General features: G+C 30.9%; 2 protein-coding genes across 3 annotated transcripts in view; both read left to right on the top strand.

Annotated features, from left to right (window-relative positions):
• LOC125069917 (nucleolar protein 58) overlaps positions 1-20,249 on the top strand; it is a 59,978-nt gene that overhangs the window by 14,064 nt on the left and 25,665 nt on the right. Inside the window, exon 2 of the mRNA XM_047679534.1 lies at positions 2,038-2,493. Coding sequence (XP_047535490.1) covers positions 2,326-2,493 — 168 coding nt within the window. The 5' untranslated portion in view covers positions 2,038-2,325. The remainder of the gene's footprint in view (positions 1-2,037; positions 2,494-20,249) is intronic.
• On the top strand, positions 8,757-17,785 carry LOC125069916 (malate dehydrogenase, mitochondrial-like). Of its 2 annotated transcripts, none has more exons than XM_047679532.1 (7): positions 8,757-9,105; positions 9,275-9,476; positions 13,230-13,377; positions 14,771-14,956; positions 16,084-16,284; positions 16,429-16,640; positions 17,485-17,785. In XM_047679532.1, the coding sequence occupies exons 1-7, from the start codon at positions 8,835-8,837 to the stop codon at positions 17,735-17,737; spliced, it is 1,473 nt and encodes a 490-aa protein (XP_047535488.1). In that variant the 5' UTR covers positions 8,757-8,834; the 3' UTR covers positions 17,738-17,785. The 2 variants fall into 2 exon arrangements, with proteins under 2 accessions (XP_047535488.1, XP_047535489.1); XM_047679533.1 differs by lacking the exon at positions 17,485-17,785 and adding an exon at positions 16,805-17,137.

The following is a 20,249-nucleotide window of genomic DNA, read 5'->3' on the forward strand; positions in this document are numbered from 1 at the left end:
TTTTGTTTACAAAATATTTTGATACGCTGTTATTTATATTTTAATAAGAAAAGACATCGCCTCTGTTCGTCAACCAATTTCCTCTTTTTATTTCTTAATACTTAACGTGCTTTAATGTGATCAATTCTTACTAATTATTATCAATAAAAATTTGAAATAAAAAACATGCAATTTCATGCATGTTTTCCTCGCGTTTTCAATACCTAGTCATTATGGTCAAATTTCAGCCATTACGCGAAATACATATAACTAATACAACATATAAAACAATTTTCAATGTTAATCATGACGCGTTTCACCACTCGTGTTTGTTGGAATATTTTAATCCATTTCCATAACTATAACGAACAGTGTTAGCTTTCTAAAAATGGAACCGTGTAAAATGATCTTATTTATAACAGATATCAGGATAACTGTTCACAAAAGTACGCAAAATGAATAAATACCGTCTGTGTCAAAATTGAAATAGTATCGTGACCCAATCGATACCCCATCGTTTATTGACTTGCGAACTGGCACCGGGTAACACAGGACAAAAATTTAAAGCAAGTCACTTACTCCACCCGTATGTACATACTTCAAAGGTCAATTTAATTCTTATGTTTTGTAATGTCATAGATTCAACTCAAAACCTTTCAGCGCTTTATCTGAATTATCGAAGGTCAATCTAATTGTAATTCATGTTATTCGGGAATCCTTTTAGGAACTTACTGTCTCGTAAAGGTCAAATTCAATTCAGTTTAATTTTAGTTCAGTATTAACTTAATTTTATTCAGGAAATGTAGCATTTGACTTAAATCAATATGGTCGTAAGTACTATACCTGAACATGAAAAATATTTTAATACACCAAATTGATTTCGATCCAAGTATTGAGAAACGATGAAGATGATGCGTATTGTTTGGATTGGTTATATAGCTTAATGTGGAGGATTTGTTCAACCATTCTATTGGGTATACTGACGAAACACCCATTTTGTCTTTTACTAACACATAAAGGCGAATAATGAATACAAAGCGAATGAATTTATCTCGTAACTTTATTTATCCGTTTACAACATCGGCATCATTTTACGTCTCTATCTTCGTTTACAACTTCTATTTGGAATGTCATCATTTATAGAGTAAAGTTTTATACTTATTAAATGTTAACTTCAATCTACAGCTTCCTCTTAAGAAATTCAATCTAATAAAGATACTAGTTGTTGCCCGCTGATTCGCTAGGATTTTCGCAAGTTTCGCAAGTTAGTCGTCAAGTGTTATATATATAAAAGTAGCCAATGTCCTTCCTTGAATTTGAAATTTGGTTTACGGCCAAAGAAACCAAACGGACATACATAGTTACTTTCGGATTTATAATATTAGTATAGATTACGAATGTTTGAGAATATAGCATAACCTAACTTTTAAGGTTACCATTGATTTGAAATTATTTTATTAATTAAATCGCTTGAAATCCGTCTGCGTCACTATCTATTTATCTATCTTTCTCTCTCTCTCTCTTATTAAATCGAATAAAAAAAACGTAATATACAAGGTTCATTGAACTACGTCTAAATTTTTTAACAATGTTACATCCCGATTCGGTCTTGTTTGTCTGTATTTAACGTTGTTACAGTTTTTCATAAAGGCACGCTGTCAACGTCGCTCCCCGGAGGAAGCGATCAATCAACCTATTCCCGTGTTATTACCTCTATTTTGGGTTTCAGCAATTACCCTCGAACGGCAACTTTGTTAAAAACTAATTTACCGCCTAAATCGATTGCTCCGACGACGCTGATGTCGGCCTGATTGAAACTTGCGATGCTCATATTTACTATTAAATCGGAAATCCTATTAATACGATAGTTTACCTCAATTAATTATCCGGATTAAAATTTGACCTTTAAATACACAAAATACGTTTTCAATTATAACATAAATGAAAACTATTTTTTTTGTTATGATTGTATAATAAAACTCAACATTAATCAGCGAAAGTAGACGCTACTATATTGTTCATTACGTTATAAGTAAATACATTTTTCTTTTGTTTCAGGTTGAAGCGTAATACTGTGAAGAGCTATGTAAATAAGGTCTATTATTAAAGCAATAATATAAACTAAAAAACCCCATTAAGGACGCTGTAGAAAGTGCTAAAATAGTAATAGTTATTTTAAAAAAGTATCTTCCATTAAAAAGTAGAGATAACGATAAAAATAAACTGTGCAAAATGATCTCAAAGGTCCGCGCCGCGAAAATTCAATTACATAAATTGAAGATTATCTCATCGAGTACTGTCGAGGGAAAAAGTGTTGCGAATTAAAATTTGAGAAATGTTAATAAAATGCCGCAACGCGCTTCGTCATCGTCCAGCTTGATGCGCCCTTTCGTGGTGCTCGCTTTGCCCGGAATGTACTTGCTGTACAAGTATAACCAGTACCGACAGCAGCAAATGGAGACCGCGAGGCGCCGCGTCACCGAGCGGGAGCTTATGCACCTCAACACTAAAATCGTAAGTACTTTTGCCATTGAGTGTACACTGAAAAAAAGTTTACATTAAAGTTTGCAAAATTAGGTCAAGTTTTTGTTATTTATTTTCATTTCAAAACTAGGAATATTCGTTGAAACCGTATTTTACAAACTCTACTATTACTCATTAATATTTTATAAATACAAATATGAACATAGAAACATTTCATGCCATATGTTACAGAGTTATGTCTAGTTATGGCACTTTATATGGCAGTTTTGCGCTACCTTTATAGGTCGGCGATAGGTACAAGAACTGACTGAAAGTTCGTAGATGGATAAACGCAGACGTACCTACATGCGCGTATGTTTATCGTACATGATCGTAGATTAAAGATTTTTTGTATTCAATTTTTAGGAATTCAATAACTTAATAACATTTAGACGACGAAAATAAAGTATTCCTTTTTTAAATACATTTCTTTTTTTAAGTAATAAAGTAACTTTCTTTACTAATAAAGCAAGCAATGTATAATAATTATTAATTTTAGATTTATTCAAAAATATAAAGTATTTTCACTGTTACTAGGATCGTATAACATAAAAGAACACTTGAATAAAAAAAGCAGTGATTTATGTAGTTTAGTTCGAGAGAGTTCAACTTCGTTATTGGAACCCAGAATACAGATAGATGTGTATCGGTACATATCTAACATCGATTAAAACTTCGGATTGTAGACATACTATTAATTTCGGACACATAAGAGGAACAATACAATTGATTAAGTAACAGTTTATCAAGTATTCTATTGATTATTAAGTCTTGTTATATTTGTAAGAAAGTAATAAGATAGTATATTACTATATATGAATCAAAAGCGCTCTGGCAAATCACGCAAAATAATGGTCATTTTTGCGTAGACACAAATGGGCGCGCCGCAGCACGCAACGTGGTGTGTGGCCTTTCATGACTCAAACTTCTATAGAAAAATTTGGTCAATATTTATTCACGCTAGTAAAAAATATATTTAATTACATAAAACTATTTCATACAATATATAACATGTTTTCGAGTTGACTGCCTCGTTATTTTAGTCTCTAGGTAGCGAGGTATATTAGGTCATAAATCCTAAGGTCCTGGGTTCAAACCCCAGGTTGGGCCAATAATAAGATATTTAGGTTTTTCTCAGTAACAGTCTCAGACTCAGTCAGTAAATTAGAAGTGTATATACTGCTGTACTATAATATATCCTGTTGGCTGGTCTCCCTTGGCTCGTCGTGGCCGAAATCGGTCAGGACGACATCACATCATTTCAGTAGTGCTAACTCGATACTGCAATTCACCTAACCTTCCAAGAAGAATAATAAACTGACAGCAATATGCAAATGCACAAGATTACCCATTTCACTTTAGTTTATATATATTTACAAATGAGGAACACCTTTCGCAATTTTTATTCAATTCAAACCATTATTACTATCAAAGATCAAAAAGCTAATATTGTTGTAATTGTGACAAAATCAAAAATCTACCACCGGTTCGGAATGTAGATTCTACCGAGAAGAACCGGCAAGAAACTCAGTAGTTACTCTTTTTCAACATCTAAATATACAGTCATGTTAGTTAAATACAATTATATATGTATGTTATGTCTCCTGCCTGGAAGTCGACAAGCATAAACTCCACGCTTTTTATCATCTATATAATCTTGTATCGAATAATATGCCTTCTTACAGAATTTTTCAATCGTTGTATAATTCGCAATATGATAATAGTGTAACTATTATCTATTACTGATCGGATATGAATTTAAATTACTTTCTATTTAAAAGTTTGCCCAAATCAGTTCATTTCTTTCGTGCGCGATGAGTTACAAAAGGGCTTACGGCTTATGTAATCGTATAGACTAGCGAATCGACATTTGAAGGTCGAAAAAGGACATCATATTTTAACAACATAAGTTATAAACGAAACAGTTTATGTAAAATAATGTTAACAATATTATATATGTTAATTTTTATTACATGGTAGCATAGTATGCTGTTTATTTATTTATTTAAATAGTTACACCATCAACTTATCACTAAACACTTAAAATAACAACTGATATAGGTAACATTCAAAAAGTTTCAAATACGTCTTTAAAGGTGTAAACGACATCATCATAGTTGAAGATAATTTGAAAATTTAATAAGGATGAGATATTTATTCATTAGTACTTGGAGATATCTCCAAATGGTACTTGACTTATATACTTATTACTATGGATCTCCAACAGTCGTACATACATATATTTAATAAAAAAAATGGGAAAAGTATTAAAAATAGTTTTAAATATTTTGACCGTTACCGTACCGTCAATTCAAGTAATTTTAGATTATTATTACTGAGAAAACAACCGTATTAGTATTTAATGTTGTTATTAACTCAATACATTGATAAGTAAAGTTTAGGAAAAACAATTATCTCTATTATGCAGCAGACACGCCGAAATACAATCATTGAACCTTTATAATTAATGACACGCCTATAAATATTTACAATAGTTTATTTAATACGTGGTTATTATATTTATAAAGAAGCTATATACAATCTATGATGAAATTTATTTTTAAAATGACTAAATCTAAAATCCAAGCAAAAAATTTTTAACACTGTGTGACTTCATAATAATACATAGTTAGACTTGTAAATACATTAAACAAGATCAAGGTTCGTGACATTAATGTCTATTACACGCCCTATTTGATAAACGTCAGAAAAGCTTTACGTAATGTCGCAGTCATGTTAACACACGTCATACTTGCCAATGATTACGCTGAAAACATCTGAAAACATTTATCAAAATTAAGTGCATGTAATGAATATTAACGTTAAAATGTTTGTAATAAATTCTACCTGCAATTTTCATTGTTATGATTTCGAGTTTATTATGTGAAATAATTTTTTAAAAATTACATATAATTTTCAATTCAACTTAATTTATTCAATTTTGTAGAACTTATTCATAGTCAAAGTAAAAACTAGTACCGGTTCGAAAAATAAATTCCTTGACAAGAATCGGCGAAAAGATCTTATATCATTCGAAAAGAGAATTTGGTCTAACCATTGTTGGAAATAAAATTGATTAAATTGTGTCACACACAACATACAACATTTATACTCATTTTATTATTACCTGTTTATTTTGTAATAAATCATGATTTAATTTATTAGATCGTTTGTATTAGTACAAAATGATTACCGATCAAAGTATCCGAGTTTACTTCAGACGCAATATTCTACATTATCAAATTATCCCAAAGGATTTACGATGTTCAGCACGCGATAACCTCTCTTGACAAGATGACATGAGGATTTACCGGAAAGAGCTTTATAACAATTTACTATTTCCTATGGAAAGAGGTGTTCGCTTTATACAAGGAACATTAAAAACGATAAAGGTTTATCGAAAGTACTTTTTATTACCACAAAATTATTAAGGTTTAGTTTTTCATAAGCCATTAACTTTAATTTAAGATCAAAAACATCAAAGAGTTATCAAATTAAAAAAGACAAAGACAAAGACAATTTATAACAAATTCTGTTAAGATTTAAGAAGATTTTTATACAAGGGAATATTGGCACAATGACGGCTTACACCTCAGCTGACGTTTAGAATATTTATATACCAAGGAATGAGAGGGTGAAAATGACATTTCAACGTAAACAATGTGGTAGACACAAGAATTCGTAAATTCAAAACCAAATAAATGATTTATTTTCACTGCAGCTTTAAATAAAGTTCGTATTTAACAATAAATTTCGAACTTTTACGATAACTATGAACGTGGTTCAGAAATTTGAGCCCGAGTCATAATTTTTATCTCGGCTCAACCGCTATTTGAAAGTTTGAACTTTTCGCCTCAGGATTGATGTAAATGATATTCTTTGGGCTAAAGCGGGTCGACCCACTCAACTGTAATTGGTCTTCTCGTTATGATGTTGTCACTAAAGGCTTCACTGCCTCCGAGAGGTCAGTTAAAACTTTGTTGTGAAAAGATATTATTTTTTTTTCTAAAAATAGTGTTATCTAAAGGTCAAAGAACATAAGTTTTTTCCATAGCGCATTGCAAAAAATCAAGCCGAGTTATAAAGAGACGTTTGTTCATTTCGCTTGATACTTTTCATGACACACTTTTGAAAAACGTACCATTACTATAAAGTATTTCATTAAAATAAGTTTAATAAAGAAGATCTTTAGTAATTACTGTAAATTTAGTAAATAAGTGTCATTGTTAAAGCAAATCGCAAATATTTATCCTCTGTAAAGTTAATAAAATAAACATAATTTCAATTTTATACATGCAATTTATTGCAGTGGATATGATTATGGTCGGCTTCTTTGCCAAATACCACAGAAGTATGTTATAATTTTCTGACATTTTTAGTGGGTTCTGCTTATTATTTCGATTATATCAAAGCTGGCAGGATACTAGAACCTACTTACAACTCCTTCATTTATGTCAAAATTAAAAAGGCCTTCCATAATGTCCGCTTTGTGTACACCGTAATAAATTGAATCCTTTGGAATCTTGAATCGTTACAATATTTACATAAAATTCAAATACAAAACTATACTGTTATTTCAATCGAATATTGTAACATTATAAGTATGTTCCTTATTTGCTAGGTCAAGTTACTCAAAAAATCCCACGTGGGTTTTAAAGAAGGTATTTCAACTGCAATTTTAATCTATGTATATGAAAGCGAAATACCACTCACTGATTAATCACGAAATCTCGAAATTCCAACAAATAGGGTGTAGATATCCACTGAGAACGGATTTTACGAAACCCTACCCTAAGGGGGTAAAACGGGGTTTGGAAGTTTGTGTTTTATAAATTACGCGCGGGTAAAGCCGCAGGTTCAGCTAAATTAAAGTTAAATATATTCTTTCTTTAAAAATCTACATATGCGTATACTAGCTGTTCCTGCGTGATGTTATCATATTACATGTATTGTTTTTATGGAAAGATAAGAAATGTTCTCAATAAAAAATCTATCTAACGCGAAAATATATGTTTCTAATTAGATAGGAAATCCTAAAATTAATGCGTTCAAACAAACGAACTCTTCAGCTTTGTAAACACACACACACATACATCTGTTTATTTCAAACAACAACTTTTCTGTTTCTCACAATTTCAGCAAATATAAATGATTGCTTCGTTACAAAATATCTTCGCTTACGGAAACATCTGATATCTTCTTGTTTCACATTGGAATAAGAAAAATTAATATGATCGAGTGCTGATTCAATCTCCATTAAGGTTTTGCATCAAAAAAGCCTTTCATTTGTATTTACGCTTTGAATTTGTCGAGAGTTAACAGCATTCAATGTTTTACCTCTGGTTCTCTATATTGAAACATACAGCATTGCTAAATTTATAGAGCCAAAAATATTAAAAAAAAAAAAAACAGTCTTTACTCAACGTAGAAATATATTGGTTATATTTTATGCTAATTACACGCATTCAAACCTAACCGAGAGAAACGAGATGGCCCAGTGGTACGCGTACATATTAACCGATGAATGCGGGTTCAACCAATGAATTTTCATGTGAAGTGAAGTGAAACATCGTGAGGAAACCTGCATGTGTCTAATTTCAAGAAAGTTCTGTCACATGTGAATCCACCAAACCGCATTGGAGCAGGAATATGCTCCTAACCTTCTCCTCAAAGGGACCGGAGACCTTAGCCCAGCAGTGGGAAATTTACAGGCATGTAACTAAGTAAAAATGTACGATATGGACTAATTACGCCATAGTCTGAATTATTGATTACATATTATTTGTAGCATATAAGTAAAACCCTTTCCATGAGATATGTTTGTCTAAAATCTTTAAATCTTCCAAATGCGCTTAAAATATATTCCTAAATAGGCTAAATATAATCTAGAGTATCCTATAAATACGACAGTGCCAAGGTAGAACGTTGCCCGCCCTCATCGCTTTCCCTCTCGACTTGTTGTTTTGCTATAAATATGTCGGAAACTATTGGAACGACTTTCATTAACAACTGCACGAACTCATCAATGAGACTAGACTTTAATTGCCTTTTTCTCTTTGTTTAAGAATAATAGTGACGCCATTGCTCTTTAATGTACGCATTCTCAGGAATTGCTACAAACATTTCGATAGTGGACTTGATGACAGATTCAATTAAAACTTCTTCTAATAAAAAAATATATACAAAGACAAATACTAATCCATAAACTGTCATAATATAAAAACAAAAAAAAACAAGTAGAAATGTCTGATCAATTCACGTTAAAATTATTCAAGTAAAAATAATCTAAAAAAGTATTTATGGTGATGGTTCATAGCTTTAGTTGACTTAAAATGAATCCATTAAACGTATTTTCAAAAGCAAAAATTGTATGGGTTAGTGCGCTTGATTCATCCAGATTATTAACTTATACCGTTGGCACACATATATCTCATCGTGGATATGCTAAAAAGAGTAGTGATGACTGCAGAAGGGCATGTGTAGATATTCCCCCAGATGTTGATCCTGTATGTCCTTTGCCTTGTGAGAGACGCAAGAAGAAGAAAGAAGGTATTTTACATAAAATTAAATTAAAAATCGTCGAAGGGGGTACGAATTTTGGAAGTAAGTATCTTAAACATAGTTTTTACGCAATCTTCTTTAATACTTTTTTTAAATTTACGAACCAAGTTCTACTACTAATCAATAGACAAAATTAAATTCATATTCGCAGATATTTTTCATAATATATATTTTTTTATTTGTTTGCGCTGTACTGTTCCACGTTCAACAGCTCCGTTTCGTAATCTCCAATGTAAGGACAAAGTGTGCAAAGAGGTCGAGGTACCTGAACAGAAAGCGTTGGAAGCACCCATTAAAAAAATGCCTTCGCTACCACCACCTAGACCGGGTGTTCAAGTTGCAGTACTTGGTGCCGATACAAACCTAGGACAATATATAGCTTTGCTGCTTAAACAATGCCCGTGCATAAAAAAGTAAGCTTTACGTTATTTAAGATTATTTAAAATAATAATAATAATAAATTAGAAATAAACAATAATAATAGATCTTAAAAGTATTAATAGAAGTAAAAAAACTAATTGAATAACTAATTTTACGAGACAATTAATGGAATTATAATTTATTCCTACACAAATTGAGTGATTGTGTTGGTATATATTTATTCATTTAATGTGTTATTTGTTTTGGCTCGCAAATTATGCCTGTATGTTTTAAATTTGGCTGGAAGATATTGTAATTGCTTAATTTCAAATACCTAGATCAAACACTACTACTAATGTCCAAATACTTTTTTATGAAAAAAAAAATACATTTAAAGACCATTTAAACAATCAAGTCTTATTCTATAAATAATTACAAAATCACAGACATAATTACAAATGCCTTTATTTACATATTTTTCGTATGACCTAAATATAAGAATATGATTTGGTATGTAGCGTTTCGTGACGTCATTCGAAACGGCCCGCAGTCCGTTCCCTCGGGGACTTTTCGTCTTTCCGTCACAACACGAGTTTAAATTATGATATTTATTCACATGAGCGCTACAAAAATCGGAGTTCAGGGAAATGAGGGACGAACCATTATAAATCTGATAATATCCAATTTATTAACAGTTTCGTTTTAAATAAAGTGAGGTCCAGAAAATAAATTAAGAAGTCCGATTTCGATCGAATTGTAAAATATAATATTTTATAATATGCCTGAGACTGAGAGGTGAATATTGAACTTGCTCTATTAAACGTTCCCAATAAATATGCCACGCGGTAACCGAACACCCCCTGTGCCCTGTATTTGTGGAGAAAAGTATAACAGATCCATTAGCGAAATATCTCGTCCCACACTAATTTAATTTAAGCGACGGAGGGGAAACATCGCGATTTTCCTGTATCGATAACGTAAAAAAATCGATAAAAAATAATAAAAAAGACATTCTGCAAAAATAAGTCGATGATTCCCTTAGTATTTTGTTACTTAATATTCTAATGTAAATGAAAATATCTAATTATAGAAAGCTTAGAAAAAAACCAACAATAAACAAATCAGAGGGTACTTGCATATTTATTTCCATGACTTCTACTTTTAATCCTTTTAGAGAAGATTTTATGATTTCCATTAAAGATTACCGAGAAAAAGGAATCAATTTAACTCAAATTATCCCATTTCACGTATGTCACGCCTTAAACTGTCAGTTTCGCTTGCGTAAAATTTAATACTCTGCAACTTAATATATTTGTATTTAAATACATATGTATATGTGCACTTGTGTTACTTTACGGTACTTTTTACTGCTGATATCCATACTTTTTGTTATAAGACAAAACCAATTATTCTTCAAGTTTTATTTACCTTACCTACATAATGCTGAAAATATTGAATTTTTCTACTTCTATAATGGAACAAGTTTTGGTTTGAGACTTCAGTTGCTTTTCATCCATTGTACTCGAGTTTTGTACTCCACTAAAAGCTAAAGAATACAATATTAAAAGTGTTTCTGCGTATAAATCATCTTTGTTGTATAAAGGATACGATACTGTCTCGTAATAGTTTGCCTTTTGGTAATTTCTTTTGTACACGGAAATCTTGGGAGGATAAAGTAAATCGGCAATATTTTTTTAAATATTCCTGTTTGGAAGAAAAAAAATTCATTTTAGACTTCTTTTTATTTCAACTATATTTTTTTTTAAATATATTTAATAGATTAAGTTATATCCAGTAGTATGCATACCTAAGAAGTGGTTATTTCTCTAAAGTTTAATATATCTTACTTTAATTTATTTATATTTTTAATTTTAGCTTAATAAAAACTATGAAAAAATATACCTAAAAGTGTTAGTATTCATCATATTGGAATACCGTAATACGCATTACTTTGACCTAAACGATAAATTTACAGACCGGTCCATACATACCTGTAGTCCAGTAAAAAAGCCAACCATAAACAGTGTTATTTTTGACATATACATTCATATATATTCGTTGCCTGCCCTAAGAATTTAATACTTATATAAAGAGTATCTGAAAAAATATTTGCTTATTCCCAATTTGGAACCAAGAATTTTGTGCAATTTATGTTTATATTTAATTTATTTATTTATTGCACAAATGTGCAAATTACCCAGCGCTTGTGTGTAAAATTTTCATACAGCGACAATTTCTATTGGCATTGGTTACCACTTCATCAGGTAACGTAAAATCCCACCCTCCTGTGCCATAAAAAAATATAAACTCCTACAGCTCTTTATTCACAAGTAAAAGCAAAATCAAATTATATAAAAATCCAGCGCTTAAAAAAGTTATAAAGATATATGTAATGCTACAGCAAGGTACAGCATGAGAATAATGTAGTGTCTTACAAAACATGATATTATCTACGTGTAATTTCAGCCTTTGTTTTAAATGTTTCGACATCGTCTAAGAAAAAATTTATCACAAATTGCCTTTTTTCTATTTAAAATTCTATGGACGTTTTAGCCTGAAAGCACACTTAAGCCGTAGAATCGACGACAAAAGATCGAAAAGTAGGTACTTTACCTGAATGGGCACGTTTAAGTTGAAAAACTATATCTCTTATATCCATCTAAAATCGCGTCTTAAAGCGCCGTAGCATACAGTTCGAATTCAATTGAAAAAAAAAAACAAATATCAATAAATACTAATAAGCAACAGTCAACTAATACAAGTAAAAAATCATAAATATATAAATGAGCCTTCTAAAATGCTAGCAGCAAAATATCCCTAATAATGTAAATGATTACAAGTTCGGAGTATTTCGAACATTTTGGGAAAATAAACGGAAGCCGAGGTTCCGTTATTTCATTCTAGACGCCAGCACGCACATAAAAAATCCAATTCGTAGTACGTGAACTCGCTGGGGCATTTGAAATAGGTGCACATCAAACTTTAACAGAAGCCTTAGACATGCTATTATACGAATCATTCACAGAATGTAATAAAAAGTCTGGATTTTATGAGATGAGTCGTGACCGACGCTGTTTATTACAGACTTTATGGCTAGGAAGCTGATCATATTGTCTTTTTCTTTGCTACCGACTAAAGTGTTCTATCAAATATTTAATCTTTTGTTCCTTTGATCTTTTCATATTCGCTTTGTAGCGATGCCTCTATACCAACTGTTTTTCGGATTTAGTTATGCAAGAGTGAACCTGACTAATGTCTTGTTGACTAACGTCACTTCTTGCATATTTTCTCGATATATTAGTTATAGTATCCGAGTGTCATTTAACAAAAAAAACTAAAATTTAACAAAACACATACATACATATCCATCATACTTATAGTTGTGGCTTTTAAAATATCTATATCAGAATTGTGGTCGCCCAATGTTAGACTTATTGGACAAGGACTGGCATACTGATGACTAAGGTAGAAGATATTTGAATTTAGAGGAACAGATATGACTTGTTACTGTTACTTTTTACTTTAGTCAGACGACGACATGATGAGGAAAATGACGGCAAGTCCTTTTATTCCGCACCAGCACCAACAACTTGTATATTCAATGGTTTAACTTTTAAGAAATATGTGACGAAACTACGTTTTAGTTGATGCTGTCATATAAGATTTTTTTTTGTGTTTTATTACAGCATACTATGTATATTTTCACTTTCCCTGATTGCTTACATCACATTTAAATATTAAACTTAGATCTAAAAAAATTAACATATCCATACAGCATTGAATTGCATAATTTTAAATGTTTTCAGATTACGTTTATATGAGGCAACTGATACTAAAAGTTCGGAATGTACTCGTGACCTTTGTAATGTGGTTCAAGATCTCCAACATATTGACACAAATTGTTTAGTAGAAGCATACAGCTGCACTTGTAATGACCTTGAAAGATGTTTGCAGGTTTGATGCCATATCCACATAATAAATATAGTACAATGTACCAAAAATTACATTAACAGTGAGTCAAATATTTTACGGAAACATAACAAAGTTGACATACTGGTATATGGAATGAACTGTATAAGATTGCAGTAATAGAATATATGACTATAAATAAAGATACATCGATAAAGAAAAATATATTCTGCCAAGATACCATACATGCTATTTCAAGAATATTATAAATAAAATTAAATGTTTCCTTATTTATATTTAAATTGTTTTGCAAGCACTTTAGCTATTATGTAATCTGAACAGCCCTTAATATGGAATGTTTCACGGTGATAGTCAACTTTTGCATATTTTGAAGAGCACTCGAACTCATAAGCTGTCGTCAGTTGAAACTTGAATCGTTATTTCCATACTTTGTCATTATATATTCTCTCCAGTAATTCACATTTCTTAAATCACTTTCAGACAAAGTAGGCATAAAAATCATCTATAATTTTATTTAAAAATGTTGTGACCTTGTACTGATATTTAAATAGAAAATATATGAATATTATAAATCTATCTATTAACTTAGAATAGATCTTGATGGTGTATAAAAGACTATTTTGAAATAAAATTCTACCAAAATGGATGATAAACTTTAGACGTATTATTGTAGCCTAACAAAGTAAGGCAATCTGTACACAAACGAGCACAATAGTATCAATTGGGGTTGGCTTCATTCGTTTTCTACTTGGTATTTGCAAGTAAGTGAGGGTGGCGTCGACCTCAGTCTGTTGCCAATCAATACGGCAAACGGCCACCCACTAAATCTTGCACCTTATTTATGTGATTATATTCCCTATAAATGTAATACTTTATTTTATTGCATCATGCTGTCAGCAATCCAGTCACCGACCCATCACTTACGACCGACATTTCTTATGTTATTGCACATTTTTTTAAAAGTAACATTTGACTCATTATGACAAATAATATTTCATTCTTGTCTCACCCAATAAATATATTGTAAAGTTGTCAAATTTACATGAACTACGTATTCACAAAAATAATAATGCTTTTTTACCACAAAAAACGAAAATTGTTTTGATAATAAGAAAATAAATTAACCGTATTTTTTTACACCTTATACTCAAATAAACAGTTGAACACAAAGACAAATTACTCTTGACGAGTATCAAGAGAGCTATCGTGGCCTTATCTAACAGTTGAGAAGACTATAAGTATATAATCTATCAACACGAGACCACCATTAATTAATATTCGCTGGTTAGCGTTTTGTCACGCGACATCCTACTCACACTCACACAAGAATGGTTGAATGCTATTGACCTTTTATATTGCCAAGAAAATTTACGTAATAATAAAAAACTGCTTATTTTTACTTTTTATGTATTTCCAGAATTCAAATATAGTATTGATGTTAGACAGTGCTTGTGTTAGTACGCATATGCCATTGGAGAAGAGATTCGAATGTCAAGCACCGGCTGTAAAACGATATGCTGATATAATTGCCAAAGAATGTCCAAATGCCTTCATAATTGTGTGTACTTCACCTATCGATTGTATGGTGCCCTTAATCGCCGAGGTGACATTTTCTTTTTCCTACACAACCTACGCAGGTCTTTAACCTTTTTGCCAGTTATTTGCAAAACATTTGCCCTATACAACATGCGTAATGTCAAACAAAAATCAGTTGACATTTCTTAAAATTATTTCTGTTCAATTTAATGGATATAGCTTTTTCACTTGAATAATGTTGCTATTTACTAAAAACTATATTTCTAAACTGTCAAAATAATAGTTACTTTCTGTTCTCTTTTTTCGTATTACTTGCCTGTTTTGTATATTTTAAAGATACATAATTTAATGACAGACGGCTTTTTAAAAGCACTTTCATCTTAACGAGCGTAACATTTTTACGTCCATCAGTGACCATCTTTCCTCCCTCGTTATAGCTCCCTTATATTTGCCACAACATGTTACAGCTCTTTAGGGATATTAAAAGTTTTATGAGCTCGCATTATCGGAATATTAACACATTACGACTCCCAACTATATCTATAGTTGGGAGTCGTAATGTGTAGCTACCTAAATATTTAGCCAGTCAATATTTTGTATAGTAAAGTCATTAATTTAGTGCGTTTCTATAACAAGTACTTTTTATTTTACATATTTTAAAATAAAACGGAATCACTTAACGCTTTTGAATCTCTCTAATGGAATTAACTTCTTACAACGCGATAATAGACTCTTGAGTAATCTCAACGTTCGATCATTTGCTACGGTTACCCCATAAGTAAACATCCGTTACGCAAGTAACTTAAGATTATTTTTATTGGAGCGAATCAACTCCAACGCTTTTTCTTTATAAAACATTTTACTTTTGAATTGACCAAGATTTAAATATTTAGAAAAATGCCTACACTCTTAAACGAGTTGATTTATTTATATATCCTATCTAAAGTAATAAATGAGGGTAGGGTTTTTAAAATGCGTAACTGAAACTGTTATACTAACTATATAAATTTTTGTACATAAAACGCATACTAGCAGATACCGTTTGTTCTAGATTTTTTTTAAATATATAATATCATTATATAAGTGGCTACACTTTACAAATTCACCGGCTTTAAATGTAAATTATTTACGTGACATGACAAGACATAACAATAAGACAACATGTTTTTTATTTAATATGTTGATTATTTCTAGACGCTTAAAGAAACAGGTTGGTATAATCCACGAAAGTTGTTGGGCTCTCTAGCGGTTCCCGAGATGCGTGCAAGTACCCTTGCCGCCCGAGCCCTTTGTCTGGAACCGTGTTATGTTCACGTGCCCTGCGTCGGGGGCACAGAAGGGTTGTCTTTAGTGCCATTATTTTCTAAAGCCTTGGAATATTTTGATTTTAGTGAGGTAATTTAACCCTAGACTTTAGTGACAAATTTTAATTTTAATAATTAAGTTACTTGATATGACATAAATACCATCTTTAGTTACTTGAATTATTTATTGAGATATTATTTATAATAGCTAATACCAATGGAATTCGTTTTGCAGCAAAATGCTGAATTGATGACGCAGACAGTTCGATGTGCGCCAATTACGGTTGGCAGATGTGATGGACAGTGTAACAAATCTGCCGAACTTAGTGAAGCACATGCCTTAGCGGGCTTAGTCACAAAAGTAGCTTGGGCTCTATTATGTAAAGATGTACCTAGAGTTTCAGGATTCGTTGAAATAGACGCCACTCAAGTCATTTCACCAACCAGGTTAGAATGTTTGACTTATTATTCATTAATATTACGAAAGCAATTGGACTTAAACTTTTGTGGGGATCGGTGATTTAATAGTGGATCGGGGTTAAAAAAATTAAGTGTTTAATGTTACAATGCTAAAAGATAAGGGAGACCTACAACTATCGTTCAATCTCCAGATTTATAGCCAGTCCGGTTGAGATGAATGGCAGTGGTATCATTAAATGTCTAGGCCTTCCCAAGATGACGGATCATGAAATGAAACGCATGGACTTAGCATTCAATGAACTATTTTGCAAGTGCAATATAGTACAGAACTGGTATTGCAAGTACTGCAGTTCTTCCAGTAACCTGAGCGCTTGTCAACTTCAATTCTTCGTACCAAAATCCTATCAACATTTTGACGATTGTGCTTATGCAAACTTATAATTTAAATGTTTTAATCTGTTTGGTAATGTTTTGAGATATTAATTGCTATTAAGTGTTTTTGTCATTAAATTATATTATTTTCTTACGAGTATTTTATTTAAAACTAACATCTCTGGTTTCTTTTAATAGAATTATTAAGAAAACCTGATTTCACCAATTCGGCAATACGACCTTGTAATATATAGAAAAGACAATTCTAAATTATTTAAAGTAATAACACAGTTATAATATAGCAAATAACAAACCACAAACAACGATGACATGAAACCATATTTTTTTTTAAATTATAAATTAATGAAAGAAAGCATTGTTCGAGACACTATTGATTTTACATGGAGTAGAAAATTTTTCTATATACACTAGAACATAATTATTACGAATATCGCCTGTATTCTGAAAATTATTTTTACGATGTCTTTATTTCGTCTAGGTTCATCGGAGTTAATGTTTTGTTAAGCAACAAAGGCATATGTGATACAATTGCCATACCGCATCTACACCCTCGTGAACTAAAGCTAATGGACTTAGCTATCACCAACATACAAATTAATGAAGATATAGCAATAAACTGGTATCAAGCACACATGAACGCCGAACGTGAGACGTGCAAAATAGTGGCAAAGACTGATTTTAATTATCCAAAAAAATATTTGATACTAGAAAAGTGCAAACCATGCTCATAGCGTTATTTAAATATCGTTATGTATCAGAGTTAAATAAAAACAGAATTTCCCTAATAATAAAGAAAAGAAAATGATAAAATCAAGATTTAATTAATAGAAGGCATTTCTACTGTGTAATAAAAATCGAAAATTAATGTAAAATGTTATTGCAATGCGTATTATTAAAGAGCTCATTGTGTAACGTATTTCTGACGGTTATTGAAACCTGTAGTTGTAGTTATTAGGTAAATTTATTTAAAAGAAACCACCGTATAAAAACTATAAACAATACTATACAAAAGAATCCTCTCTTTTAATAAGAAAGTTTGGATATTATTCTAATAATCTGTTCTATTGATGGCTCACGGATATCAGACTTGCAGCTTATTTCACAATGTCTTGTTGCCACAAGGATGGGTGCCCATACTTTAAACCGCGATCTTTGGTTGATAGCCATGTGTATAAAAAAAAATCATTCAAAGAGTAAAACCATACCATACATAAATCAGTTAATAAGGCTGACGGGAATACCAGTTACAACGTAGTGTATGGGGCGTTAAATGTTTTATGAGAATATCAGAATATGATCTTTATGAATCTACTAATGGCTCGTAAAATGTTCATACACGTAATTATTGCTTTATAGTCTGCTGTCATCGATATCACCATAGCTTTGAAATTTCTAATCCATTTTTAAACATTTCTTGTTTGCAATATTTACTTGTCATAATTTAGGTATGATATTTTCTTTTAGAATAATAGCAATAGCATGTCAAATACAGATTAAATAACATAAACGCTAGAAAAGCTGCACTTATAGCATGGTTATTTATTTCGACTGTAATTCATAATAATTATATATTTTTTGCTGCACATAAAACTAAAAGGCTTAAATTTAAAAAATATATATGTATATTTAAATTATATTAACAAAATTTTAAATATGACAATTTTTTTTAAAAGTCTGTTCAGATGCTTTAATTCACTTTTGATTTAATAGTTATGCGATTCGTGATTACCAGTGATTCTGATATATTTGCATCTTAATAATATAAGACATATCACAAAAAGTAACGAAAGGAATGAGCATGATTTTTTACCGAGAAAACATTGACCATTTTTAAGAGGTTATTCAATCGTTTAACAAAACAGTATAATATGAACTTGTATTAACAAATAAAGATTTATTCAAAAGTGGCGGTTCTATATCTAAACGAACAAATTCAGTATTCAAATAATTTCGAGGGTGATTATTTGACAGAATGCGTAATATTGAGTGATAACAATCAAGTAACTAATTGTCACTGTCAAAATTCCAAAGTGTACAATCAAAGTTGTATGAACAACGAGCTCGATTTTATTGCTTTGGTACACTCGGAAATAGAATTAGCGATGGGTGATTGTTAAAAACGATTCAATCAGTCGATTGTCCCGTTGATTTGATTAAAATCGAATAACAACCGAATTAGTCGATTGTCCTATTCATTCGATTAAAACCGAATAACAATCGAACACGTAATCACACACCAGTCTTTCTTAAAACAGTTTGGATATTTATTCGAATGTTTTTTTCATAAAGGTGTATAAATATACAATCGAACATTCGTTAAAACAATATTTTGTTGTATTATTTTTCCTACATTTTTTTACTAATAAATGTTAATATTTTACATAAATGCGCGCAATGAGTACGAAAATGTAAATACATACGGGTTCCTCGTTGATATCATAATTAAATTTCATCATCATATTAAAATAGTCTTTAATTTAAAAGAGTATACAATTTACACGTCCATCTGAATTTTAATTATTGTATTGCTTCGAGTACAATAGATCTGGGCAAATTAAAGCAAATGAATACACCAATACCCCGATCGTTAGTATCATTAAACACGATCTGGATTCCGATTATATGACATGTGCGAGTCGGATAGGTTCGACTCGAACAGATGCCAATTTTAACCTATGAACAATCACGATGTCAACTAGCTGTATTGAATATCGATATCAGATAAAACGATAGCTCAAATTCTAATAATACGACGATCACCCTGTATAATTTGAGATTTACACCGTAAGTATACGTAAATCTTATGCAATCATTTATTTTCTATAGTTTTTTTCGACAGTTATGGAAAATTATTTTAAATGAGTATAAATAGTAAACCTACTTACTTAATAAAAAATTAAAATAAATGAATTACATATAAAGCCCTAAATTAGTAGGTCTAACAAGATCAAATTTTGCACAAGAATTGCTTATAGAATGTGAGTACTAAGGAAGTATTTCGCAAAAGTCATCTTCTAAGAGGGTTAAATGAAGTATGAAAAATCATTAACATAAATCGTCAAATAATTAAAGACAGTTGCTAAAACTTTTTTAAAAATTCATCACCTAATAAAATAAAATTTTATATGGAAGCATTTTTCGAAGTTAGAAAAGTTGAATTCGGTATTTTGGTTTCTGCTGAGTTAGAGTCAATTGTTACATCGTATTTGTAAATTCATCCCATAAGGAGATTAAATAGGGGTT

This window comes from Vanessa atalanta, chromosome 16 (assembly GCF_905147765.1).
Source record: "Vanessa atalanta chromosome 16, ilVanAtal1.2, whole genome shotgun sequence".
Taxonomy (NCBI): domain Eukaryota; kingdom Metazoa; phylum Arthropoda; class Insecta; order Lepidoptera; family Nymphalidae; genus Vanessa; species Vanessa atalanta.

Bases quoted from the DNA above. Each gene is read 5' to 3' on its own strand.
- LOC125069916 (XM_047679532.1), top strand. From the start codon at position 8,835: ATGAATCCATTAAACGTATTTTCAAAAGCAAAAATTGTATGGGTTAGT. The intron at 9,106-9,274 runs GTAAGTATCTTA...CACGTTCAACAG, and splicing joins AGGGGGTACGAATTTTGGAA to CTCCGTTTCGTAATCTCCAA. The intron at 13,378-14,770 runs GTTTGATGCCAT...ATGTATTTCCAG, and splicing joins ACCTTGAAAGATGTTTGCAG to AATTCAAATATAGTATTGAT.